At 42.6% G+C, this 27,201-nt stretch overlaps 1 protein-coding gene across 1 annotated transcript in view; it reads right to left on the bottom strand.

Moving 5' to 3' along the window:
* LOC145362403 (Ig heavy chain Mem5-like) overlaps nucleotides 1-27,201 on the bottom strand; it is a 59,227-nt gene that overhangs the window by 656 nt on the left and 31,370 nt on the right. Inside the window, exons 3-6 of the mRNA XM_080218447.1 lie at nucleotides 20,138-20,437; nucleotides 19,299-19,349; nucleotides 8,317-8,622; nucleotides 7,995-8,113 (exon numbers count right to left, since the gene is read on the bottom strand). Coding sequence (XP_080074573.1) covers nucleotides 7,995-8,113; nucleotides 8,317-8,622; nucleotides 19,299-19,349; nucleotides 20,138-20,437 — 776 coding nt within the window. The remainder of the gene's footprint in view (nucleotides 1-7,994; nucleotides 8,114-8,316; nucleotides 8,623-19,298; nucleotides 19,350-20,137; nucleotides 20,438-27,201) is intronic.

Here is a 27,201-nt window from a genome sequence, read left to right as displayed (position 1 = left end):
GCTGCTGTTTAAGAACTGGGATGTAATTTCTGATTTTTTCTTATTTGTGGTGGTAATGGTTAGAAGATCACTAGCTTAATTCAGTTTCTCAACGTGTTTTCGGTGCAATGCACATTGGACGAGTTGTCGGTAGATATGTCCATTAAAATTCATATTTAAATTTTACTTTCGTCATTTACCTACCATTTGTATTTAAGGTTTTGCATGTATGTGCATGTGCATGAGCATCTCGTGTTCTGCATTAATCTTTGGGTCTGAGTTAATATATGTACAAGAGTCTTAATATACGTGTTTATTTGCCTCCGTTTGTTGATTTGTGTAGTTGTGCGTCTGCATCTGTGTGTACGTGTTATCCATCTGTCATTGTGTATGTATGGCTCTATTATTGAGTTAAGTTTATTGATATGTATTAATGCCACTCTTAATGGATGCACATGCGTTTCTATCTATTACTATGTCTTAACTTCTGTCATTCTAGTAATGTTTGTTTCCTTTTCTGTTTGCGTTTGCTTCCCCATGTGTCTGTGTGTGTACCTTTTAACATGTATGTATGTGTACACGTGTTGATAGTTCTTCACAACGATATCTTGAAATATGTTTGTGTTTCGATATGTAGTAATGTGTGCTGTGGTATTCTGTTCTGTATGAGCATGCTAATGTTTATGTCTACATGTTCGCGTGCAAATGTTTTGCTGTCAGTTCATCTATATGCAGGCTGCTTATTTGTTTATTTGCATTTCCATGTATACCTGTTAACGTTTATAACATTGTGTGTCTCTATATCTATATTCCTGTCAGAGTGAATGTCTGCTAATATATATACTTATTTGAGCGTATGTATGTGTTTGTGCATTTATGTGGGTCTGCATGCACGTGTATCTGTCTGATTTGTGTCTATGCATGTATGTGTGTGTGTTCGGGTCTGTGTACCGACTCATGCAAGTGTATGTACAAACAAAGAACAAAGAACAAAATCAGCCCGGGAAACAGGCCCTTCGGCCAAACGAGCCCGCGCCGCCATCTCAACACCACCAGTCCCCCTCTCCCCCCACGACCCGTGTTTAATGTTTTATGGCCATCCAGATTGAGGGAAACTGATTTAGGGACAATTTATTCCTGCCAATCAGCCTAACAGCACATCTTTGGGGTGTGGGAGGAAACCGGAGCACCCGGAGAAAACCCACGCAAGCACGGGGAGAATGCGCAAACTCCCACAGACACCGGCCCAAATCCATGCGTCTGCACAGCAATCAGCGATAGTCACTGAGCTGTCGTCTTGCCCAGTATCTTGTCCAGTTTAGGCACACACTACGACATGAAGCACTAGGCCAGTCCTGAACAACCAAGAGCAGCCCCAGTACGACCCATCGCGTGTATGCCCCTTGTTGGACACGAGGTGGACCGACTTAAAACCTGTGAATGAAAACAGAAAAACATTATTATCATACCATACCCATTTACATTACCAGGGACGTCCCAATGCTAATGACCCTTATTTAAAACAAGCTCCTATATCCACCCATCCCCAACCCAGTCATGTGCCTATCTAAGTTTCTCTTAAATGACTCAAGCGTGTTTGCCTCCACCACCTTACTTGGCAGAGCATTCCATACACCCACTACCCTCTGTGTTAAAAACCTCACTCTAATATCTGTGTTGTACCTCTCCCCCCTCACCTTAAGTCCATGGCCCCTTGTCCTACGTGTCTCTATCATAGGAAATAGCTGACCTCTGTTAACTCTATCTATACCCTTCATAATCTTGTATACCTCTATTAGATCCCCCCTGAGTCGGTGTCTTTCAAGGGAAAAGAGCCCCAATTTCTTCAATCTTTCCTCATACCCTAGTCCTTCCATACCAGGCAGCATCCTGGTAAACCTCCTCTGCACTCTCTCCAGAGTCTCCACGTCCTTCCGGTAGTAAGGCGACCAGAACTGGACGCAGTACTCCAAATGCGGCCTAACCAACATTCTGTACAACTGCAACATTAGACTCCAGCTCTTATATTCTATACCCCTTCTGATAAAGGCTAACATACCATTGGCTTTCTTCACCACACTCTCCACTTGCACTGCCACCTTCAAAGACTTGTGCACTTGCACCCCCAGGTCTCGCTGCGATTCTATACTCCTTACGGGCTTACCCTTTACCATATAACTCCCCCCCTACATTATTCCGGCCAAAATGCATCACCTCACATTTATGGATTAAACTCCATTTGCCACGTATCTGCCCAATCAACCAGCCTATCAATATCCCGCTGTATTGCCAGACACTGCTCCTCACTGCCCGCCAATCCAGCCATCTTGGTGTCATCAGGAATTTTGCTGATCACGCCATCTACTCCCTCTTCCAAATCATTTATATGCACTACAAAGAGAAGAGGTCCCAGTACTGAGCCCTGTGGCACCCCACTAGTGACAGACCTCCAGCTAGAAAAAGACCCCTCCACAACTACTCTCTGACTCCTCTTTGGAAGCCAGTTCTCTACCCATCTAGATATCTGACCACATATCCCATGAGCTTTAATCTTCTGTACCAACCTACCATGAGGGACTTTGTCAAACAGCTTACTGAAATCCATATAGACGACATCAACGGCTCGTCCTTCATCGACCGTTTTTGTCACCTCCTCAAAGAATTCTACCAGATTTGTAAGGCAAGAATTCCCTTTGACAAAGCCATGCTGCGTATCCTTAATCAGATCGCAACGCTCTCAGTGTGCATACATCCTATCCCTAAGAATCCTCTCCATCAACTTACCTACCACTGACGTTAAGCTCACCGGCCTACAGTTACCCGGGCTATCCCTCCTACCCTTTTTAAATAACAGTACCACGTTCGCTATCCTCCAGTCCTCTGGGACCTCACTGGTGTCCAAAGAAGAGACAAAGATTCGCGTCAGAGGCCCAGCAATCTCATCACTCGCTTCTCTAAGTAGCCTAGGATAAATGCAATCGGGCCCCGGAGATTTATCAGTTTTCATGTCATCTAAAAGCCCTAACACTTCTTCCCTCGTAATCGATAGAACTTTCAATTGGTCTACCGCTCCTTCAATGACCGTACTAGACATCAAGCCCCTCTCCTTTGTGAATACCGACGCAAAGTATTCATTCAGGATTTCCCCCATTCCCTCTGCCTCGAAGCACAATTCCCTACGTCTGTCCCTGAGAGGACCGATTTTACCCCTAGCCACCCTTTTGTTCTTAAGATTGGAGTAAAACGCCTTTGGATTCTCCTTAACCCTACCTGCCAAAGCCATCTGATGCTCCCTCTTTGCTCTCCTAACTCTTCGTTTGAGATCCCTCCTACTCTCTCTGTATTCCTCCAACGCTCTCTCCGTTCCCAGCTGCTTGGACCTGACATACGCCTCTCGTTTCTTCCTAACCAGGTCTTCTATATCTCTAGTAATCCACGGTTCCCTAATCCTGCCTTTCCCATCCTTCCTCCTAACCGGCACATGCCTTTACTGCACCCATTTCAGTTTTCCCTTGAAAGACTCCCACATGCCTCACGTGGTCTTGCCTTCCAGCAGCCTATCCCAGTCTATATCCCTAAGCTCCTGCCTAATCCGGCTGTATCTAGCCTTCCCCCAATTTAGCACCCTTGTGTGTTTTATGTGTATATGTGTGTGCTTTTGTACATATTTGATTGTGTGTGTATGTTGATGTTGAAGTGCCTGTTTGTACAAGTGTGAGTCTATATATTCGTGTGTGTGTGTGTGTGTGTGTGTGTGTGTGTGTGTGTGTGTGTGTGTGTGTGTGTGTACGACTACACCTGTATTTCTAATTGTGACAGTTTTGTGTAGTATTGTCAGTGTGTATTTTTTTTAACTGTTGCTTCAGGTTTAACCGGCAATTGTTAACTGAATGTGATCCAAACAATCCGAACAATGGAGCATATTTTCAGAGTCTGCTGTTTAAGTTTCTTTTATGCGAGTGGCACGGTGATATCAGGAGAGTGAATGAAATAATTAACTGATGCATCTCAGAAACCCCAGTAACAAAACAGTGAAAACCGGGGAGGATTCCATTATGTGTTTAAATTTGTATTTCTGGACATCAATGTCAGCATATGATTAACAGGAACAAGAGTGCTGAGACATTTTTGAAATATTTTGCATAGATATATATGCACATATTAGTTTATGAGTATTATATACTTCAGTGATACTTTGATAATGGTAATGATACTTCGAAATTTGTAGCTAAAAAAAGGAAGCTAATTTGTACTGTTGACAACTGACTCCATCTTATAGAGCTGTTCCCTTCCAAACACACTACTTAGGGATAGGGAGGAGAGTGAGCTCATATTTTCCCTCTCTCTACCCTGTGATGCAATGTCCCTGATGGTTCTAACCACTGAGGAAGTGGCAGTACTGTGGACTAAATAATGACATTCCTCCTCATTTCATTGAGGAAGTTGTGGTACATGGGTTAGTTATTGATCCTCCCCTCTCTTTGTTGGGTGAGTAGGAATCCGGTATGTTAACAATTTCACTCTCCCTCAATCTGATGGGGGATTATTTCTCTATGATTATGTGTGACCCTCACTTCTGTTCAGTGGGTGTGATGCAGCAGCTTAAAGCTGACAATGAAAGGGTAAAGGCATGGACAATGAGAGAAACAGGAACACCGAGATCTAAATATTGAGAATGTTTGCGGCAAATGTTGAAATTGTCGGATTTTTCCTGAGGGAGGAAAGTCGGTGAAGACATTTTGGAGAATCCTGGAATAAATGTGCTCTACTCTGTCTCTAAGACAGGGTGGATCTGAGCTGGGCGCATTGGTTCAACAAGACTTCGATCTGAGGCCTGAAAACACCTGACTCAAACCAAAAAAAATCTACTGGAAGGAAAACTGAAAAGCAATCAGTGAAGCGATTGGGTATTTCATTTATCGTTAGAGGAAAATGATTTTATTCTCTTTATTGTAGTTTTTAACGTAACCGAGTGATACTCATTGACATGAATTAACAGTGTCCATCAGTGCAAGGAAATGTTCACAAAACTGGGTTTACCGCTGGATTTGTCAACTGTTCTGTTGATCATCTTCAAGGGGATGGCTTCATGTCCCACTACACAGGAGTAAGAAGCGCCGCTGGACCATTCCTCTGCTGCAATGGATAACCGGCTGTACATGAAGAAGGAGCTATTGCCGTTCTCCGCCACCACCTCGGTGTTCCTGTAGTTGCCGGGATTCACTGGCTTGTCGTTGACGGTCCACTTGACGAAGATCTCTCGGGGGGAGAAACCTCTCACTAAGCAGCTGAGGGAGACGAATCTCTGAGCGGAGACTTCTTCTGCCGAGGGCAGGAGGACAGAGACGACCGGTTCCCGCGGATTTGGATCTGCAGAAAATGTACAATAAATGTCAATAAACTGGAAAAGTCTGGAAACAATGAAACAGCTGGTGAGATATCAGGAAATTGTGCTTCGATTTTAATTTTAACTGTTCCCATTTTTGATTTGCAGCTTGGAGGAGAGGTGAACACAATTGTTATCTCAAATAACTCAGGGGGGCGGAGTGGAACGTTTCAGAAAGTTTACAGCACAGAATCAGGCCATTCGGCCCAACTGATCTACTTTTCTTTTTGGTTTTCTGGGTTTTATGCTCCACATCAAACTCCTCCCGTGTTCTTCGATCTAAACCCAATAACATCGCCTTCAGTTCACTTTTCACTCATCAACACATCAAACTTCCCCATAAAAATATCGATCGGCCCACAGTCTTTTAGTTGTAGTTTTTTTTTTAATTCAGGGGAGACCATTAATGTACTGAATACTAAATATTGACTGTACACTTGACTGGAGATAACCACAGTGATGCATTTACATAGGAACATAGAACAGGACAGCACAGTAGAGGCCCTTCGGCCCTCAATGTTATGCCGAGCTATGTCCACCTCAAGATCAAGCTGTCCCACTCCCTATCATTCTTGTGTGCTCCATGTGCCTATCCAATAACTGCTTGAAACTTCCTAAAGTGTCTGACTCCACTATCGCAGCAGATAGTGTATTCTACACCCCACCACTCTGTGAGTGAATAATGTACCTTGGACATCCCTCCTATATCTCCCACCATGAACCTTAAATTTATGCCCCCTAGCAACAGCTGCATCCACCTGAGGAAATATTCTCTGCACGTCCACTCTATCTATCCCCTTCATCATCTTATACATCTCTATTTAGTCGCCTTTGATCCTCCTCTGTTCTAAAGAGAAAAGCCCCAGCTCCCTCAACCTTTCCTCATAAGACCTACCCTCCAAACCAGGCAGCATCCTGGTAAATCTCCTCTGCACTCTCTCCAATGCTTCCACATCCTTCTTATAGTGAGGTGACCAGAACTGTACACAATATTCCAAATGTGATCCGATGTAGTTGCAGCATAATCCCACCGTCTTAAACTCAAACTCCCTATAAATAACCGGTAAAACACTATAGGTCTTCTTCACAGTTCTATCCACTTGACTGCTAACCTTTAGAGATCTCTGGATATCAACCCCAAGATCTTTCGGTTCCTCCAATTGTTCCTTCAATTCCTCAGAACCCTGCCTACATTTTGACCCTACATTTATTCCTTCAATCTCTCAGCTCACCTGTTTCCTTGTGGATAGATGTTCTTAGAGGAGTCGGCAGATCCTGATGGCTCACCACGCACTCAAACACAGCCGCACTCAGCCAGGCTTGTGTGGAGATGTTTAGTTTGCTGATCACACTGTCACGATCCGCTCCGGGCTTTTCGGCAATCTCTGATTTCAAATACTTCCTGTCTCGGATCCAGGACACGTTAACTCCATCAGGAGCATGAGAAATGATGCAGGTTAAGGTCACGGTCGCCTCCAGTAAGACCTGTTCTATTGGTGGTGGCTGTATCTTCACTGTGGATTCATGACATTGGAGAGGATCTGTGAATGAAAAATGAAAATCAACCCTAGTTCCCCTTCAGAAGCAGGACAGCTGTCTTCAGCCTGAAGGAGACGAAGTTGCCTTCGAGGTATCAATCGCCAACTATCGCCTTTCAATTTCCATAGGCGATGGCAAATCAGCTTGTTCTATGAAATTATTCCCTTTATTCAAGTATTGTAGCTGCTGTATCATTCTCATGAATCAGCATTACAGCTGATACCATCCTGAACTCAGGAATAAAGTATTGGCCATTGGTTTGTACTGTTGAGATGCATTTTGCAATATTTTACCCCTGTGCTGTGACCCGTGAAACAGTCCGATACCTACTGTCTCTCCAAGTCTTACCGGCTGTCTCAACAAAAAAGGTGACGCCAAGGCCACTTCACTCACTTCAAGACAGAAGGGAACATTATTTGAAAAGGAAACAGTGGCATGGTGTGTTGTCAATGGAGTTGTAACCTAGGGCAAAGCTCTGGGGAAATAGATTCGAATCTTACCACTGCGGATGGTGAAATGGGAATTTAATAAAAATCTATGATTAGAAGTCAAATGATCACCATGAAGCCATTGTTGTAAAAGCCCACCTGGTTCACGAATGTTCTTTAGAAAAGTAAACCTGCTGTCTTTATCTGGCCTGGCATGCATGTGACTCCAGATTCACAGCAACGTGGTTGACACTTAAGTACCCTCAGGGATGGAATATAAATGCACATCTCAGAAAGCAATAACAAAAATTGCTGTTGTGATGAAATTCTCAGTGGGGCATTGCCCGAATGCAGCAAACTACATGACAATAACTTAGAAATTGTTCGATGCTTTGTACTAACTTTAATAGATCCCTAATTCCAATTAACATCAGAATGGTATATTTTATCCATGATTTGAGTCTCTTACCCCGAGATGAGCTGATGTTCTGACTCTGAGTGAATTCTTGATGAGTGACCTGGCAGGTATAGACCGCTTTGCTGAACCATTCCCCAGCGGAGACTGTCAGCCGACTGCTGGCCGAGAAGTTCCCGTTCACTTTCCAGACGGGAGAGGTGACAATTCCTGAATCCACGGGTTCCCCATTCTTCAGCCACTTCACCGTCAGTGACTTTGGCTGGAAATCGATGATTGAGCAGACGATGGTTGCAAATTTGCTGCTTGAGATTTCTTCACTCGAACTCACCGTGAGGATAACAGTTGGATGGAAAACTTCAGGACCTTCAGAAAAAAAGCATATTCGTCATTTCCTGCAGAAGATGTGGATCCATTAAACTTTTGTCTACATTAGCAACTCATTTGCAGTCAACAGATACTAGCCGGAATAATCCAGGGGCCTGGATTATGCACGTCTATTTAATTGAGTTATAACCAAGGCCTTACATGTTAACCACAGTGGTTCTATGTTACACAAGCTCCACAACACTTACATGGCATTTCAACGCTCTTGACTGAGCTTCTGTGTTGAACCTCACAGTCAATTCTGGGACATTCTCCCGCTGAGTCGCTGATGGTTAACTGGCTGCTCAGGGTGTAGGTTCCCTTCGTGTTTCTCACTGAAGGGTACGTCTTAAACCCAGTGGTGACTGGCTGCCCATTTTTCTTCCATGTCACTTTGGAGACATCTGGAAGGTAATCCATCGCCAAACAGCCGTAAGTGATGGAGCCGTCGGAGTTCTGTTGCTGACCGGAGGAGACCAGGCTGTAGAGAGTGGGCGGAGACGGTGTCGCTGGGAAAGAATAGCCAATTGAACAAGTTAGACTCTTATTTGCGTATATTAAGTCATCCAACATATTGTTACAAGCATGTTTCTATATCAGATAGAGCTATTGTTGCTGAAGGGATGAAGGGATATGTGTAGTAGGTATGATCGGGATATTGATGAGCTCTGACCAAAGTGAATGGCGGAGTAGGCTCAATGGGCTGAATGGTCTCCTCCAGCTTCTATTTTCTATGTTTCTATCTCGAACAATGATTAAAATTATGGACTTTCCTAACACTTCCTGATTAAAACATGCATCCACCTTTGAGATTATGTTACTTTTATCATTTGGGAATTGTCATCTTTGTAGAAACTCACATCCCTGTCTCCACTTCTATCAAATTAAGAAGCAAAAAAACATTCTGGTTTCCTCAAATTGACATGTCATTCATTGGATTAACAGAGAACAGCAAAGATTTTCTCCATTATTGATGAAGCTATTTATTTCTCAAACAACAACACTTTGTGATGAAGATGTTCTCCCTTCATTCAGACTATCCTCTCAACTGATGAGGGAGCTCCAAAAGCTTGTGATTCCAAATAAACCTGTTGGACTTTAACCTGGTGTTGTGAGAATCCTTATTGTGTCCACACCAAACTCACTCCGGCATCTCCACACTAGTTTTGGAAATTGCCTGGGTTCAAATTGATTGATGCCCCTTCCTCTCTCCAACTCACTGCCTCTCACTCCACAAAACGGAGATTAGTGACTTTGTTTCAAAAATACCTTCGGAATGAATACTTACTGAATGATCAGGGAACTCTAAATGTGATAAATTCAAATAATTGCAACATTGACTCATTGAGGGATCATACATTAATCGTGAGAGTTTCCCATTCAGGTCCTGAAGTCTCCTCCATCATTCACTGAGATTACAGATGAGCTGATTGTGGTGCTAGCTCTATCCTGAACCTCCTCACTCCGCCCGTCCATCACCCGCTCTCTGCCCATTTCCCCCGCTCTTTGCCCTTTCCCCTAGCTCTCTGTCTTTCGTGGTGGCTCTTTTCCCCTTTCATCCCAATCTCTGTATTTCCACCCGGATCTCTATACTTCGCACCAACTGCATGACCTCTTCTCCAGCTCTTGGCCATTTCCCTCACCCGCCCCCTACGCTTTCCCCCAGCTCTCTGCCCTCTGTCCCTGCTCCCTACCCTCTTTCAGCTTTCCCCCAGCTCTCTGCCCTTCGCCCCAGACACTCTTTCCCTTTCCCCTGAGTTCTCTGGCTTTTTCTCACGGCTCCCTGCCCTTTCCCTCAGCTCTCTGCCCTTTCTCCTACCTCCCTGCTCTCACCGCTGGCTCTCTCCCCTTTCCCTGTTTTCTCTGCCCTTTCCCTCAGCTCTGTGCCCTTTCTTTTGCCTCCCTGCTCTCACTGCTGGCTCTCTCCCCTTTCCCTGTTCTCTCTGCCCTTTCGTATGGCTCTCTGCCCTTCCTCCTGGCTCTCTCCCCTTTCACTAGCCTTTCTGCCCTTTCGTATGGCTCTCTGCCCTTCCTCCTGGCTCTCTCCCCTTTCACTAGCCTTTCTGCCCTTACCCCTTGTTCCCTGCCCTTTCTCCTGTCTCTCTGCCCTTTCCCTCGTTTTTCTGACCTGTTCCCCTGCTTTGTGCCCTTTCTCCCGGCTCTCTGCCCTGTTCCCCGGCAGTGTGTCCTTTCCCCCGGCTCTCTGCTCTCCATCCTCCCGGCTCTCTGCCCTTTCCTACGTCTCCTGTTCCCCTCTGACTCTTTGCCGTTGCCCCTGGCCCCCAGCCCCCAGCGATTCCCTCCAGCTCTCTGCACTCCCAGGGCAGCTCCCACCTTTGAACACCAACCTGCCGCTTGAGATCTTTCTTCTGTCTCGTTGCAGACCCTCACCACACAGATTCAGTGAGTGAGAGAATCTGAGTGCGTGAGGGAGAGTGATTGAATGAGTGAGAGTGGATGAGTGATAGTGTGTGAGTGCGGAAGGTGATTAAGTGAGGGTGAGTGAGTGAGGTTCTTTGAGTGAGGATGAGTGATTGAGGGTGAGCAAGTGTGGGTGAGGATGAGAGACCGTGAGTACATGAGGGTGTGTGAGAGAGGGTGGGTGAGTGAAGCTGGCTGAATGTGTAAGTGAAGCTGTGTGAGTGAGTGTCGGTGAGCGAGAATGAATGAATGAGTGTTAGTGAGTGAGGATGTGTGAAGGTTAGTGGAGGTGGGTGAGTGAGCGTGAGTGAACGAGGGTGAGGGAGTGAATGTGACTGAGTAAGTGAGGGGGAGAGTGAGTGAGAGAGAGTCAGGGTGTGTTATTGAGGGTGGTGTGTGAAAGTGTGTGATCGTGAATGAATGTGGATGGGTGGGTGAGTGAGTAAAGGTGTTTGAGTGAGGATGAGTGATTGAGGATCTGTGAGTTGGGGGCGTGAAGTTGAGTGACAGCGATTATGTGAGGGTGTGTGAGTGAATGTAGATGCATGAGTGAGTGAGTTTGAATGGGTGAGGTGGCGTAAGTGAGAGGGAGAGAGAGAGAGAGCGGTCATTGAGCTTGAGTCTGTGGTGGTGAATCTGGGTGACTGAGGGTGGGTAGGTGGGAGAGTGAGAGTAAGTGAGAGTGAGTGAGACTGGATAAGTGAGCGTGGGTAAGTGCGGTGAGTGAGTGAGTTTGGATGATTGAGGGTGGGTAAGTGGGGTGAGTGAGTCAGAGTGAGTGAATAGCGGAGTGAGACTGGGTGAATGAGTGTGGATTAGTGGGATGAGTGAATGAATGTTGGTGAGTGACTGAGGCTCTGTGTGAGTGAGGCTAAGTGAGCAAGGTTGAATGAGTGATGGCATGTGAGTGTGGGTGGCTGATAGACAGTGACTGAATGAGGGTGAGTGATTGAGGGTGTGTGAGGGTGAGTGAGTGTAAATGAGTGAATGTGGGGGAGTGAGTGGGGTGTGAGAGTGAGTGAATGGGGGTAAGTGAGCGAATGTGAGTAAGTGAGGGTGTGAGGATGAGTGAGTCATGGTGTGTGATTGAGCTTGAACGAATAAGGTTGAATGAGGGTGTGTGAATGAGTGTGGGTGAGTGAGTGAGGATAGATGAGAGTGAGTGAGTGAATGTGTGTGATTGTGAGTGAGTGAGAGGGTGAGGACGAGTGACTCAGGGTGAATGAACGCAATTGAGATTCTGAGGGTGACTGAGTGAGTTTGAGTGAGTGAGTTTGAGTGAGTGATGGCGAGTGAGTGAGGGCGAGTGAGTGATGGCGAGTGAGTGAGGGCGAGTGAGTGAGGGCGAGTGAGTGAGGGCGAGTGAGTGAGGGCGAGTGATTGAGTAGAGTGATTGAGAGTGAGTGAGAGTGAGTGAGAGTGAGTGAATGAGAGTGAGGGAGAGTGAGTGAGGGAGAGTGAGTGAGGGAGAGAGAGTGAGGGAGAGAGAGTGAGTGAGGGTGAGTGAGGGTGAGTTTGTGAGTTTGAGTGAGTGAGTTTGAGTGAGTGAGGGAGACAGAGTGAGGGAGAGTGAGTGAGGGAGAGTGAGTGAGGGAGAGTGTGAGTGAGGGAGAGTGTGAGTGAGGGAGAGTGTGAGTGAGGGAGAGTGTGAGTGAGGGAGAGTGAGTGAGGGAAAGTGAGTGAGGGTGCCTCAGCGAGGAAAGGTAGATAAGATAGGGAGAAAGAGTAAAGATTTTGAGTGAGGATGAGAGATTGAGGGTGCGTGAGTAAGTGTGGGTGAGGGTGAGAGAGTCAGTGAGCCACCTCCTCCTCTCCCTCTCCATCGATCTTTTCCCGATTCTCTCCATTGATCAGCTTTCAGTAACAGGGCTGTGTAAAGTCAGGAATCAGTGTAGATCACCGGGCAGCTGCTTTAATGTCGGGGCCTTTCTTTCAGAAACACGGATCAGTGAACAAATAGACAGACTGAGGGAGCTGGAAGGGAAGCTTCCAGCAAAACTAGGGTCACACAGGAATCAAACACCAAGTTTACACCAGTATTGGGGAGCCAGGCGGACTTAGTCTCAGCCACATCCCTTCTTATTGATTGTGTCTTTGTGTCCGGTGTAACACATGGAAATCCCTACTTCTGACCTCATGTTGGATGGAATGTGTCATTGATGAAGCAATAGAAGATTGTTGGACCCAGAACAGTCCCCTGCCGAACTCCTGCAGTGATTTCTCAACTTAGATGTTTGACCTCCAACAACCATCATCATCTTGCTTTATGCTAAATATGACTCCAAACAGAGAAGAATTTCCCGCTGAAACTTATTCACATGAGTTTTACTCGGGCTCCTCGATCCCAGCCTCATTCAAATGTTAGTGGGGGAGGGGGAGGGGGTGGCCGAGGTGGCACAGTGATTAGCACTGCTGCCTCACAGTTCAATTCCCGATATGGGTCATTGTGTATGGAGTTAGTAAGTTCACCCCGTGTCTGCTTGGGTTTCCTTCGGGTGCTCCTGTTTCCTCCCACAGTCCAAAGAAGTTTGAGTTCAGGGGATTGGCCATGCTAAATTGCCGCTTAGTTTCAGGAGGTCTAGTTAGAGTAAACACTTGTGGTTATGAGGATAGGGCTTTGGTGGGATTCCTGTTGATGCAGACTCGATGGGCTGAATGGCCTCCTTCTGTACTGTAGGATCTCTTGATTCTATTCTATGATGTAAATGACAGTCTCTCTGCCGTATGTGAGGTGGAAAGTGTGTGAGAGGGTGTTTGGGTGTGTGTTTGATAGAGAGAGAGGGTGAATGTGTGTGTGAAGGTGCCTGTGTGTGATAGACTGTGTTTGCACATGTGTGAGACAGTGGGCTGCGTTTTGCAAGAGGGGACAGTGTGCCTATTGGAAAGCAAAATAAACTGTTCATGAGTGTGTGGAAATGTGCATGGGATTGTGTGTGAGTGAGAAAGATGTGTGCAATGTGTGTGTGTGATAGAAGCAAGTGTGTGTGTGTGTGTGTGTGTGTGTGTGTGTGTGTGTGTGTGTGTGTGTGTGTGTGTGTGTGTGTGTGTAAGAGACAATGTGTGTGGAGGTCTGTGCGTGTGAGTGTTTTTGTGTATGAGATGTGAGAGACTGATTGAGAGAGCGGGAGTATGTCTGTATTTGTATTTGAGACAGAGTCTGTAGACCGTGAGAGAAAGAGAATGTGTGTGAGATATCGTATGAGAGAGAAAGTAAGTGTGTGTATGTATGTGTGAGAGAATATGAGCGTCTGTATGTGTGTATTTATGTGTGTGAGAGTGTGTGATGTGTGTAAGTCTCTATCTGGCTGATTCAGTCTGGAAAAGCACCCTCACTCCACACATACTCACCCACTAACACAGTAAGTGGGAGTGACAAGTGAGCACAATACGGACTGTGCGGCAAGTGTTGGAAAAACATTTAAATCTTTCACAAGTCAGTCACAATTAAATAATTTCCTCTTTCCTCAATGAGAGAAACTTGTAAAATCTCACGCAATCTGACACAATCCAGGGCAAAGCCACCCACAAGATTACCCACCTCCTCATTCACCCTATTCACTCTCTCCATCACTAACAAGCAGTGCCAGCACTGTGTGTATGATATACAACATGCACTGCAGCAACTCACCAAGGCTCCATAGAATACACTGTCCAAACCCGCTGCCTTTACATCCTAACAGGCCAAGGGCAGCAGCCACATCTGAAACATTATAACCTGTAAGCTTCCCTCCAAAACACACACCATCCTGACCTGAAACAATATCTCAATTCATTCATAATCGCTCGGTCAAAACCCTTGAGCTTCCTGCCTAACAGCAGGGTGGATGCCTGCAGCATATAGAACATAGAACATAGAACATAGAACACTACAGCACAAACAGGCCCTTCGGCCCACAAGTTGCGCCGATCACATCACCTACCAACCTACAGACCTATCTATAACCCTCAATTTCATTAAACCCCATATACTCATCCAGAAGTCTTTTAAAAGACCCCAGCGAGTTCGCCTCCACCACCACTGACGGCAGCCGATTCCATTCACTCACCACCCTCTGAGTGAAAAACTTACCCCTAACATCACTTCTGAACCTCCCTCCCCGCACCTTAAATCTGTGTCCTCTCGTAGCGACCATTTCAAACCGGGGAAATAGCCTCTGAGAGTCCACCCTATCTATTCCTCTCAACATTTTGTAAACTTCTATCAGGTCGCCTCTCAACCTTCGTCTCTCCAGGGAAAAGAGTCCCAGCTCCCTCAACCTAACTTCATAAGGCATGCCTCCCAGTCCAGGCAACATCCTTGTAAATCTCCTCTGCACCCTTTCAATAGCTTCTACATCTTTCCTATAGTGAGGCGACCAGAACTGCGCACAATACTCCAAATGAGGCCTGACAAGGGTCTTATAAAGTTCCAGCATTACCTCCCGACTCCTAAACTCAATCCCTGGACTGCAGTTGTTCAAGGATGCTTCATATCAACACTTTGTGAAGGAACAATTAGATTAAAAATTCTGGCCAAGCAAATGTCTCTAAAATGCCTTTAGAAGATTAAAAATAATATGCAAGTGAATTTGACCCTTTAACTGACACACTCAACAGTTCAGGGGCTGCTGTAGTACGGAGCACAATATAGTAAATCTCACTTTGTATTTGTTCATCGAACATTCCCAAGGCCGGTACATCACTGCTTAAAAATCACCCAATTCTCCCTCTACAGTCTGATGTTTCTGCTTCTCTGATGGACACAATATGCTTTAGGGATTTAATTTATGAGACGCCGAGTCAAACAGTCACATTTCCCACAGATACAAGTGTATTGAAGAAATAAATCAAATTTCACTTCCTGTAGTACAGGAGAAGGAACCAGAAGGTTTATATCCAGTCAGGGAGATTCCTGGTCCCAACACAGTGACCACACGCCCAGAAACAGAACAGACACAAACAGTTCAACAGTCGATTTCCCAGCAGAAAGGTCTGCTCAATCTGTCAATTTCAAACTGTTGGATTCTCATTGATCAATAGTCAACATGCAACAGAAACATCAATAACCTATTTTAAATTAAACTGATATTCATTTCAGAACTCCTCTCGACTTTTAATTATTTCTCTCTGCCTGTCTCACTTTTCGAAAACTGTGTAAGAATGTAATTTCGCTGAAAATGAGCAAAAATAACAGATTCGGGACAGTTCAATGTCCCTAACAGAGACGCAGTGACACAGTAACAGTTCAATGTCCCTAACAGAGATACAGTGACACAGTAACAGTTCAATGCCCCTAACAGAGATGCAGTGACACTGTAACAATTCAATGTCCCTAACAGAGATACAGTGACACAGCAACAGTTCAATGTCCCTAACAGAGATGCAGTGACACTGTAAGAATTAAACAAACCGGGGAATATTTACATTGGATCTAATTTCTTAATTAAATGTAATGAACAAAATAATCAAGGCAAAACACTTTATCGAGCAAGAATCAAGGTCTTTTGTTTTGAATTAATCAGCGTCAATATTACATTTTAAGTTATTGTCAATTGTCAGTTAGTTCTCCTGCCAGCTGATTTGAACTCTGTAATAAAATGAGTTTTCAATCATTCAAAACGTGCTTCTGCCCCCAGCATTGTTAAATAATTAGGTTACAATTAAATCTCAATGTTAAACTATAATTACAAATTACTGAATGGAAACATTCAAACATCTGTCATTCATTTACTTAAATCTAATCACATTGTAATATTTTACTTTTTCACTTTTACTACAAATGTCTTATAATAACCAACAATCCTGTTAAAAATGCAGATTTCTGAGTTTGTATAGACTGTAACTGCCTGGCCGTTTGAAATCAATAATACTGCTTCCGAGATTTAATAACTTAGACCACTCGTCTTACTTCATTACTGAACACAGTGTTTAATTAAAGAAGATCTGAATTAAACAGTGCAAACACAGAGACGACAATTGATTCAAATCCTCCGTAACGCTAAAAACACGATGCAAAATATAAGTCTCAACCTTTTCTTCATTCTAATATTTAATAAGAATTAAACATAAGCTTCAGTTAGTATGAATTCTTCCATTCTGTCATTTATTCTTCCGAGAATTATATTCTGTGTTTAACATTAATGGGAGACATCATGTTATTAAGTGCAGAGCTAATATTATTTTTATAATATTTATAATATCATACTATTTTCATATAAAGTAATCTTTTTGAATTTCAAGCATTTATTTGTCAATCTGTAACCAGTTTCTGTTGACACTTTACTGCAATTCAAACACAATCATTTGAACAATTCTGTTTGAGTGTCAGCGAATTCCATCTGTCAAAGACTATGTTCAGCCTGTCATTTTTTTATAAACTGTTTGATTCTAATTGATCAAAGGTCAAATTACAACAGTGAAAACAAATCAATAAACATTTTAAATTAACCTGATGTTCATTTTTAAACTCCCTTTGCCTTTTTACTATCTCTCCCTGACTGTCTCAAATCCCAAAAACTGGGCAATTATTTTTTCTGAAAATGAGAACTTCGAATATAACAGATTCAGGGTAGTGTAATGTCCCTAACAGAGATACAGTGAATTGTAATTCATGTTTTATTTTAATATGTAACCATTAGTTAACATGAATAAAATGCCCTAACATATATGTATTTTATTTTCCAAAACTTTTCTGCTTTATCCCTACAAGACTATTCAAAAGCAATTTTATTTTCATTTAGCCAGAACTGCTCAGTTTCACTGAGCTGAAACAATGTAAAAACAATTGAGGAACACCAAACAATTTCACAAATTTTGAGATGAGATAAATAATTAATTATCTCGGTATGTAATTTAAAAAAAATACTGAGAACGAATAATCTGGTTGCAATTGCACAGAAAAAAAATTAATAATCGGATACAAAAATTCCAAAAAGGAACTTATTCTTCAAAACTCGTATTCCAGTCAATGCGAACTTAATCTGGGATATACCGATTAATGCAAAGTATCTTGGTCAACTGAGCGCTGCTGTGAAAACAGCAGGTTATCATTGAAATAGCTTCGGTAATTGTCACAAAATATTTCCAGTCTGGAAAATGTTCTGGTCATGTTAATTGTGTGAAAAACACAACAGAACTATTATAGGGGATTATTGCTAAATTATTAATATAAAATAATCTGTGGTGAATATCGAGTTAAATTACTGATTAATAATTCTTTGATTTATATTAATTTTACTATTAAGCTTGTTCATGATAAGTTTGTGATTGCAGCAAAGACTAAGTGTCCGAATGAGCGTTGTAAGTCATGACTTACTTGAATTTGTAAGCGTTAGTTAAATTTTGTAACAGTGCTGTGATATCTTTCAGGTTTTTTTCCCCCCAACCTGCTTGTTTTCTCCCTACAAGGATTTTCAAACTCAAAGATTGCTTGCATTCAACCAGAAAACATCTAAACTCTCAAGGGCACCGTTAAAACACTATTTAAACAACACAGAAATAATGCCACAAAGCCGAACCATTGAACAACTTTTAAACATTCACAGTGACTGCACCACAGAATCTCCTCAGCAGAAACACAACAAAACACATCAATGAGGGAATGAATCCGTTTCACAGAAAAGCAGCCCAATTATCCATTCAACAGAATCAAATGTAACATTGCAAAAAAAATCTCAATATCGAATCTAGCAAACCAGCTCTTAACCAATTGTTAAACTAAACAGAAATCTGGAATAATAGCAATAGCATTGCTATTACGTCCAATAAATTAATATAACAACTTCATCACATCTTATTCATATTGGGTCATATTTCAAACGTATTTAAACATTGGATGGTAAAAGTTCCAGCCATCAAATGCCGCCGAGATTAAACATTGCAGGTACCCCAAATTCTGAATGCAGTAACAAACGATGTTCTGAATGAGCGGCGTAAGCCGTTATCAGTAAAGATTTTAAACATACAAACACAATAAAGCCTGCTTTATTTCTGCCTGCAGTCATGCATCAAGCAGTTGCGACCCGCAGAATTTTCAAGTTCAATCACAAAACGTGGAACAGCTCAGTGTCACTGAGATCAAACAACGCAGAAACACCAAATTAATTCACAAATTATACGTGTTTCGAGTCACCCAGATACATAATCTCCTCACCAGGGAAAAAAAAACGCATCACTGAGAGACTGAACCCCGCTTCATGCAGAAGCAGCACAATTCTGCAAACACTTCCAACAGGATCAAACAGAACATTTACAGAAATGTTTAATATAAATTCCAGCCTATTCGCCAAACACCAAACTAATTAATGTTTAGAATAAGCAGAAAATATTGCACAGCAGCACCAGCATTGTGAGTGAGTGGAACATTTCCACAGGATAAAAATAGAAATGTTAGATTTTTTTAAAAAATTTGGTTTAAATTTCAAACACTTGTGCAGTAGATGGTACAACCCGCAGCCACTAGATGTCACCGAGATTAAACGCTGCAGAAACGCTGAATTGTATAACAGACATTCGGCTTTTAAAGTAACCCAACGACACAGTAATCTCAACAGATAAACACAAAATCCCAATAATTTGGGATTGAATCCCTCAGCAGCACCTATTGCCAAGAAAGAGCGGAATTCTAAAACCCCTTCGCAGCAGAATCACAGGAAACATTGTAACAATTCTTAACCAAGAATCCAGCAAACTCACATTTATGTTACCAAATAGAGTATTCGTACAGATAAAAATATAAAACAAAGACACATGTAAACCAGTTACTCAATAAGTGGATGGTTCTTACCTGTAGTCACCGTCACCATGGTCCCTTGTCCCCAATAATCGAAGTAGTCACAGTGTCACATTCTGTAGGCTGTGTCATACAATAACCGTCCCTGCACAAAATAGACACAAAATCACCATTATTTTAAATATCCACAAACCAGAGGAAAAGCAAAGACAATTAATGTTCATTAAATTACAATTGTATTTCTGGATATCATTTGACATTCATAAATGACCCTAAAGTTTTATACTTCAAAGAGTTACACGTGAACATGTTGTTGAAAACACACATCTATAATTGAGTAATTATCAAGATTTTCCATGATTATTCTTGTCATGTGGTCAGTGCTGGACATAAATAATACTGTACTGTGATCACAGTTGGGGTTTAAAAGTGACACTGATCCAGTTTCAGTCAATCAGTGCTGAGGGGCTTTTGTATTGACAGTAACTGCTGTGCCATCCAGTTATCACCGTGAGACACAGCATGACAAATACTGAGGCGGACTGTTAGCTGTAAAATACAGACAGTTAATTTCACTGCTATTTCAAAAGCCTGTTTCCAGCTCGTTAGGGGTGAGTCAGTGAGATATTTCAATTTTTACTGGTCATTGTATTGATAAAGGGGGTTAGAAACTTTCACAGTCTCTGTGCACATTCAGCATGTAAATCAATAACAATAAAATTGAAGCATTTTACATCTTTAAAAAACAATGCTGTTTCTAAGTATTATTTTGTTGAACCCTCATTTACTTTGGCATTCGGCAATGGCATTGGTCACAAATTTAAACAATGTCCTTTTCTGAGGTTTTTGTATGAGGATGGCGCTTTTCTCAGCACTGTGATTCCTGTCGTATTTTGCACAGTAATAGATGGCCGTGTCTTCAAACTTTAGGCTCGTCATGTCGAAAGAGAAGATGTTTTTTGAAGTGTCTTTGGACGCAGTAAATCGACCCTGAATTGATGGCGCGTAGTAGCTGTTGCCAGAGCTATAGTAGCGAACCAGCCACTCCAGGCCCTGTCCGGGAGCCTGCCGGATCCAACCCATGCCGTAGCTGCTAAGACTGAACCCGCTGGTTTTACAGGTCAGTTTCAGGGAGCCTCCGGGACGCCCGGTCTCTGCCTCTGGCTGGGTCAACACAACATCCGACTGGACACCTGTAAAAATAGATCAAAAACACCGGGGATTAATCTTAGTGAAATGATTGCTGACTCTGGAACATTCCAGAGAGAGACTAACACTGAGACAGTAACTGTGAGAGACTTGAACAGTAGTAATAATAAATACTCACCAGATAAGAAAGTCAGCAACAAACTGAGAGAAATGGCCGACCTCATCTTTCTGGTGATTTGGGGGAAATGGTTGTGTCAGGAACTTAGTGAACAAACCAGCTCCCGGACTGTTGGATTCCGGTCCCAGTGAGCGGTATTTAAATACCCGGCAGAAGGGGGCGGCTTTCCAGGCGCCGCCTGTTGATTCCCTGCTGGAGGCGGCGCCTGGATCCACGTCCCACCTTCCACACTCCCAACAGAATCGACTCGGAGACTTACAATAGGTTAATATTAAAATGGACATTTTATCTGTATCGGGATATTTGTTTGGCTGAAATATTCATTGTATTGTCCCCATAATTTCTGATGATGATATTACAGTTCATCATCTCTTTACTTTTAAAATAACTCATTCCATTGTAAATATGGTGATTTTATTACCACACCCCCAACAAGAAAAGAAATCTAAAAATGATGAAATAACGTTTTGGAACATTCGACAATTTTGCAACAATTCCGTGTCTCTGCCACATTACAATAATAAAGCACGATTTATCAGAAGAAATACCGTCGATTTTTGTAACTAAATGTGTAGAATATACAAAGTGATTCTATTTACAGCGCGGATGGCTATCACTGAACAATTTGGGTTTGGAGATGAGAAGAAACTCTCATAAAATACAATGTTTCTCCTTATATTTTCAAACTGTCCCAATCTCGAAGATAGGCCTTTGAAAATAATGAGAATCCCAACCTCCTGATAATTAAATAGTGAGTTGACAGAGAAACATAAGATTAAATTGATTTTTGACGGAGAAGCTAATGAATCGGAACGGACACTGAGATCATTAAAGTTCTCCTTCAGCATCCAGATCATTACAACTCACGCTATTGGCCAGCGGCTGTCTAACATTCACTGGTATTGGAAATACAGGATATCAGGACTTTGCGACACATTGCACAATATCACAAGAATAAATGTTTTATCTTCCATTGAATCAGGTTATGAACTGATCATTTCTCCACTCATTGGCAGCTATGAGAGGAACTCTTCAATAACAGAAATCAGATTATACTATACAATAGAACACGGTGCGAATCTGGTACAAGAGACGCTGCTGTTTCAATAGGATGCAGAACTTCCAGAATATTCCAGGAATCCCCGGTGTTCAGGTCAGTTTTAAGATGTTGTTTTAATATTATTTCCTGCCTTTACATCGATTTCCCTTCACTGGGGAATTGGTCCCATCAACATCTCTCTCTCTCTCTCTCATTTCATGAAGTGGTTAAAAAACATTAATTATTGGAATGAAATTTACTTGGAAACTAAACAAATAATAAAAAAGGTCACTTTATTGTTTTGTGATTCTATTTACTCAGATAATGAACAGGACATTGCATGAAAATATTTGATTAAAATGATTACTATTTAAAATGTGCCCTTCTTGAGGGAATGAAACATTTATTGTTTAAATGGCTGAATCCCATTTTGTCCATTCAGGTTCACGCTAATCTGTCCCACACAGTATTTGGCAGCAATCCAGGCTGCTGTCAAATGCTCAAAGTTATTGACAGGAAACATCTGGGGGTGTTTGTGCAGTAGGTCAAAGATCTGTTTCCTCAGTGCTGACCGCTTGGCTGCAAGCCAACTTAAAACCCTTCATGTTGTCAATGCGGACTATTTATATACAAATCTACCCAGCAACAGTATTGGAGGCACTTTAGTTTTTAAAAGTTGTAAATCTAGATGATTTTTCCCACATTAAAGAAAGGAAAGTCACCCAGCTTCTTTGGCACCCCGTTAGCAACAAAAAGGATTTTATTTTTTTCCCAACGCATCAGGATATTGTGATAGGTGGATGGATATAAAGAATCACAGGCAAACTGAGAGATGTCTCAGAGAGATAATACATGAACATGTATGGTTGTGTTTTATTTCCCTTACTTTTTCCATGGAATGTTTGAGTTGGTAGAAAGACCAGCAGTTTCTCCTGTCCCAAATTCCCTTGGACTGACTCCTTCTCTCGGCCACTTCTGAAGGTATTAAAACACCCATCATTTTGCTCTCCGTCTGGGGTCACATCCTTGTGAGACCAGGTAGTGATGACAGATTTCCTCTATTGGGGAATCTGAGAGATCCCTGTGGTCACTATTAGTATCTATTCCAGATTTATTAATTGAATTCAGATTCTACCTTCTGCAATGGCCCGATTTATATTCTTGACTTCACAACATTGCCCTCGGCCTCTGGATCACTGGATCAATTAAATGAATATTATGTCACAATCTACACAAACAATATATGTCTTGCTGTGTTGATGCAGGAATGAATGACATTTGGGTGAATAATAGTTTGATGTTTGAATATTTGGAATATATTCCTGGATACATTGATAGATGGCATTGAAATATGCTATTCTGCATTCCCCTATTTGTACTTGATTATTTCATAATTTGGATCAGCTCCTTTATTCCATTTGTGTCAGTCTAATCACTCCAATTCTTCCAGAGTGTCGGGGTGAATCCATCTCGAGTTTATTGGAGTTTGCAAGCTGATCCTCACGAAGAGAAGGAGGAAACATTCCTGCGGCTCCGATGGTTCATTTCTCTGCTGATGCTGAATCTTCATATCCAATATAAAAAGAGTGAAGATGATTAGTTTGAGGAGGGAGGATTGTAATATTTGAAACATGTGGCTCTTTGACGTACAAATGTCACCAAACATGCCCTCAACCAAATTAGTGAAGGTAACAGGGTGAGAAATAAATAAAGTAACAACAGAAATATCGGGAGACTCACTGGGCAACTGCAAGTGTGACATTGCTTCCCAAAACATGATAATAATAGATCGTGATTTAAAGGTTCAGTAACTTCATATGAGGTACAGCTGGTTTCATTCATATCATTATTTTGAAAACCATGTTTTAGAAAGAATTATTAGGGATAGGATTTATAGTTATTTGGAGAGTAATGAATTGATTAGAGATAGTCAGCATGGTTTTGTAGCGGGAAGGTCGTGCCTTACTAACCTTATTGAGTTCTTTGAGAAGGTGACCAAAGAGGTGGATAGGGGTAAGGCAGTAGATGTGGTATATATGGATTTTAGTAAGGCGTTTGATAAGGTTCACCATGGTATGCTTCTGCAGAAAATGCAGATGTATGGGATTGGTGGTAATTTAGGTACTTGGATCAGGAATTGGTTAGCAGATAGGAGACAGAGGGTGGTGGTTGATGGTAATTATTCATCATGGAGTTCGGTTACGAGTGGTGTGCCTCAGGGATCTGTTTTGGGGCCACTGCTGTTCGTAATCTTTATTAATGATCTGGATGAGGGTATAGTTGGGTGGATTAGTAAGTTTGCTGATGACACCAAAGTCGGAGGTGTGGTAGATTGTGAGGAAGGGTGTCGAAGTTTGCAGGGTGACTTGGACAGGTTGCAGAGCTGGGCCGCGAGGTGGCGGATGGAGTTTAATGCGGAGAAGTGTGAGGTAATCCATTTCGGTAGGAATAACAGATGTGTTGAGTATAGGGCTAACGGGAGGACTTTGAATAGAGTGGAGGAGCAGAGGGATCTAGGTGTATGTGTACATAGATCCCTGAAAGTTGGGAATCAAGTAGATAAGGTTGTTAAGAAGGCGTACGGTGTCTTGGCGTTGATTGGTAGGGGGATTGAATTTAGGAGTCGCAGCGTCATGTTGCAACTGTACACAACTCTGGTGCGGCCGCACTTGGAGTACTGTGTGCAGTTCTGGTCCCCACATTACAGGAAGGATGTGGAGGCTTTGGAGAGGGTGCAGAGGAGGTTTACCAGGATGTTGCCTGGTATGCAGGGGAGGTCCTATGAGGAGAGACTGAGGGATTTGGGGTTGTTTTCACTGGAAAGAAGGCGGCTAAGAGGGGATCTTATAGAAACATATAAGATGATTAGAGGTTTAGATAGGGTGGATGGTGATAGCCTGTTTCCTCGGATGGAGAAATCTAGCACGAGGGGGCATGGCTTTAAATTAAGGGGGGGTAGTTATAGGACGGATGTCAGGGGCAGGTTCTTTACCCAGAGGGTGGTGAGGGACTGGAATGCCCTGCCTGCTGCAGTTGTAAATGCGCCTAGTTTGGGGGCGTTTAAGAGATTGGTGGATAGGTTTATGGACGAAAAGGGATTGGTTTAGATTAGTGGGTCAATGTTTTTTTTTAAAATAAGACTGGTCGGCGCAACATTGTGGGCCGAAGGGCCTGTTCCGCGCTGTAATGTTCTATGTTCTATGTTCTATGTATAACACACTCCAGCTATGTACCAGGACTTTCTGTGTGATGATGAGGTGATTACATGTTAATGAAGCACAGAGGCTGCTGGGTAGCTGTTCATTATCCTCGGGCTGAATTAATTCCATTCCCCACTGAATTCTGGGACAGATTTTATTCCTTGGTCACAAAAAGGTCAATATATTGTCAATAAATGTTCATATCAATAAATCATTCGAAACAAATTGCAATTGTATGATGTATAGAATGAAATAATGAAAACAAACTAAAAAAGCTGCAAAATCTCAGCAGGTCTGACAACATCTGTGCAGACAGAATAGAGTCAACGTCTCCAGTCTGGAAGACGCTTCGGCAGAGTATTCCTGATGCGTTGTAGAGAACGTCGTTGTTTTTAACAAGGTGTCAGAAATGCTGCATAACTTTCCTGTGAGATGGGAATAGTTTAAGTAGTCACTGTTTGATGATATACAGTATTTCGAGCCAGACACAACTTACATCCATTCAAATACTGATACCAAATGACATAATCAATTTCTCCATCCTAACTAACCAAATCAAACCTTAATAACTAACGATAACCTCAAACAAAAACTTCCTAATCCTTATCCATTCTCATTATTTCCCAATTTAACCATCCTCTTCAAATTTCTCGAAATATAAAAAAAAACGGTTTTCCTGACTCAAAATGTTGGCTTTATTCTCTCTCAACAGGTACTGTCAGATCTGTTGAGATTTTTTTCAGAACTTATTGCTTTTGTTTCAGTTTCCAGAATCCGCAGTAGTTTGTTTTTTTTCCCCAAAGTGCTGGATATAATTGGTGAAAGAATTGTTTATCTGTATTAATTGATGATGATCAGTGGATTGGAACAACCCAGCCTGAAAATTCCACTCCAAGACTCTCATCAACCTGATTTGAACATATATTACCATTCCTATACTGTCGCTGTGTCGGAGTCCATGAGCACCCTCCCTAACAGCATTATGGGATTACCTACACTGCAGGTTTTGCAGCGGTTCAAGAAGGCAGTTCACCACCACTGCAGTTAATGGGAATCAGAGGGAACACAGTCCACTGGCTGGAACACAAAGGAAGATGGTTGTGGATGTTAATGGTCAATCATCTCAGTCACAGAGCTTTGCAGGAATTTTTCAGCTTAGTGACATAGCCCCAAGCTTCAGCCATCATCAACATTCATGTGTGGGATGTTCGTTGAGGACAGAACAAAGTTCAACACCAGTTCCAACTCCTCAGGTATTGACACAGTCTGCGTCCATATGAAGCAAGGCTGAGAAAACATTCAGAATTGGGCTAATGAGTGGCAAGTAACATTGATGCCACACAAGTGGCAGGCAATGATCTTCTCCAGTAAGGGAGATTCCAACGATTTCCCCTTGACACTAAGTATCATTTTTTCTCGCAGAATCCCTCACTGTCAACATCCTGGGCAATATAATTCATGAACATCTGAACTGGAACAAGCATTTAAACCAAGTGGCTGCAAGAGCAGTTCAGATGCCAGGAGTTCTGTTGTGAACAGCTGACTTCCTGAATTCCCAAACTCTATCCGTCATCTACAAGGCAAAAGTGAGGAGTATGAACAAAGAACAAAGGACAATATCGCACATGAACCGGCCTCTGTTGCAACATAAACGATTAAATATTCTCTACTTGCCCGACTTGTGCCACTCAAAAATATCAATACCATTCTGGAAAAAGTAGCTGTGTCGAAGAACACCCCACTCACCAGCTTTCCAAAGCCTGTCACCACATTCTCAAAGGAAATTAGGATGTAGCAACAAAAGTTGACTTTACCAGTGACGGCAAAATCTCATGAAATAAGGAGGCTAGGGAAAAAAAAAACAGAGGGCATGGGTTAAGGGTGAAAGGAGAAAAGCTTAAAGGGAATATTGGGGGTGGGGGGGCGGTTTCTTCACCCACAGAGTGGTGGGAGTGTGGAATGAGCTGCCGAATAAAGTGGTAAATGCAGGGTCACATTTAACATTTGAGAAAAACTTGGACGGGTTCATGGATGAGAGGGGTGTGGAGGGATATGGTCCAAGTGCAGGTCAGTGGGACTAGGCAAAAAAATGGTTCGGCACAGACAAGAAGGGCCAAAAGGCCTGATTCTGAGCTGTAATTTTCTATGTGTGTTTTTCTAATTTTAAACTATTATATTTCTGTCTATACTCAACTCGCCTCTGACTCTGTCTGTGTTACACTAGGCTCTGCCTGGATCACATTCCAGGAGCTCCTATCTAAATTTTCTTTTCCTGCACTCGGCTCAATTTCAGGTACTCATATATGAGGTAGCGCCCGTGTTAATATTATGATTTCTAAGTTATGATCACACTTAGCCATGTCTCTTCTAATCTGACAAGAGGCTGTATCT

The sequence above is a fragment of the Carcharhinus amblyrhynchos genome, unplaced genomic scaffold, assembly GCF_965287045.1.
Source record: "Carcharhinus amblyrhynchos unplaced genomic scaffold, sCarAmb.v2.hapA scaffold_38, whole genome shotgun sequence".
In the NCBI taxonomy this organism is placed as follows: domain Eukaryota; kingdom Metazoa; phylum Chordata; class Chondrichthyes; order Carcharhiniformes; family Carcharhinidae; genus Carcharhinus; species Carcharhinus amblyrhynchos.
Note: the sequence above shows the minus strand (reverse complement) of the source record. Positions and strands in the feature narration are given on the sequence as shown.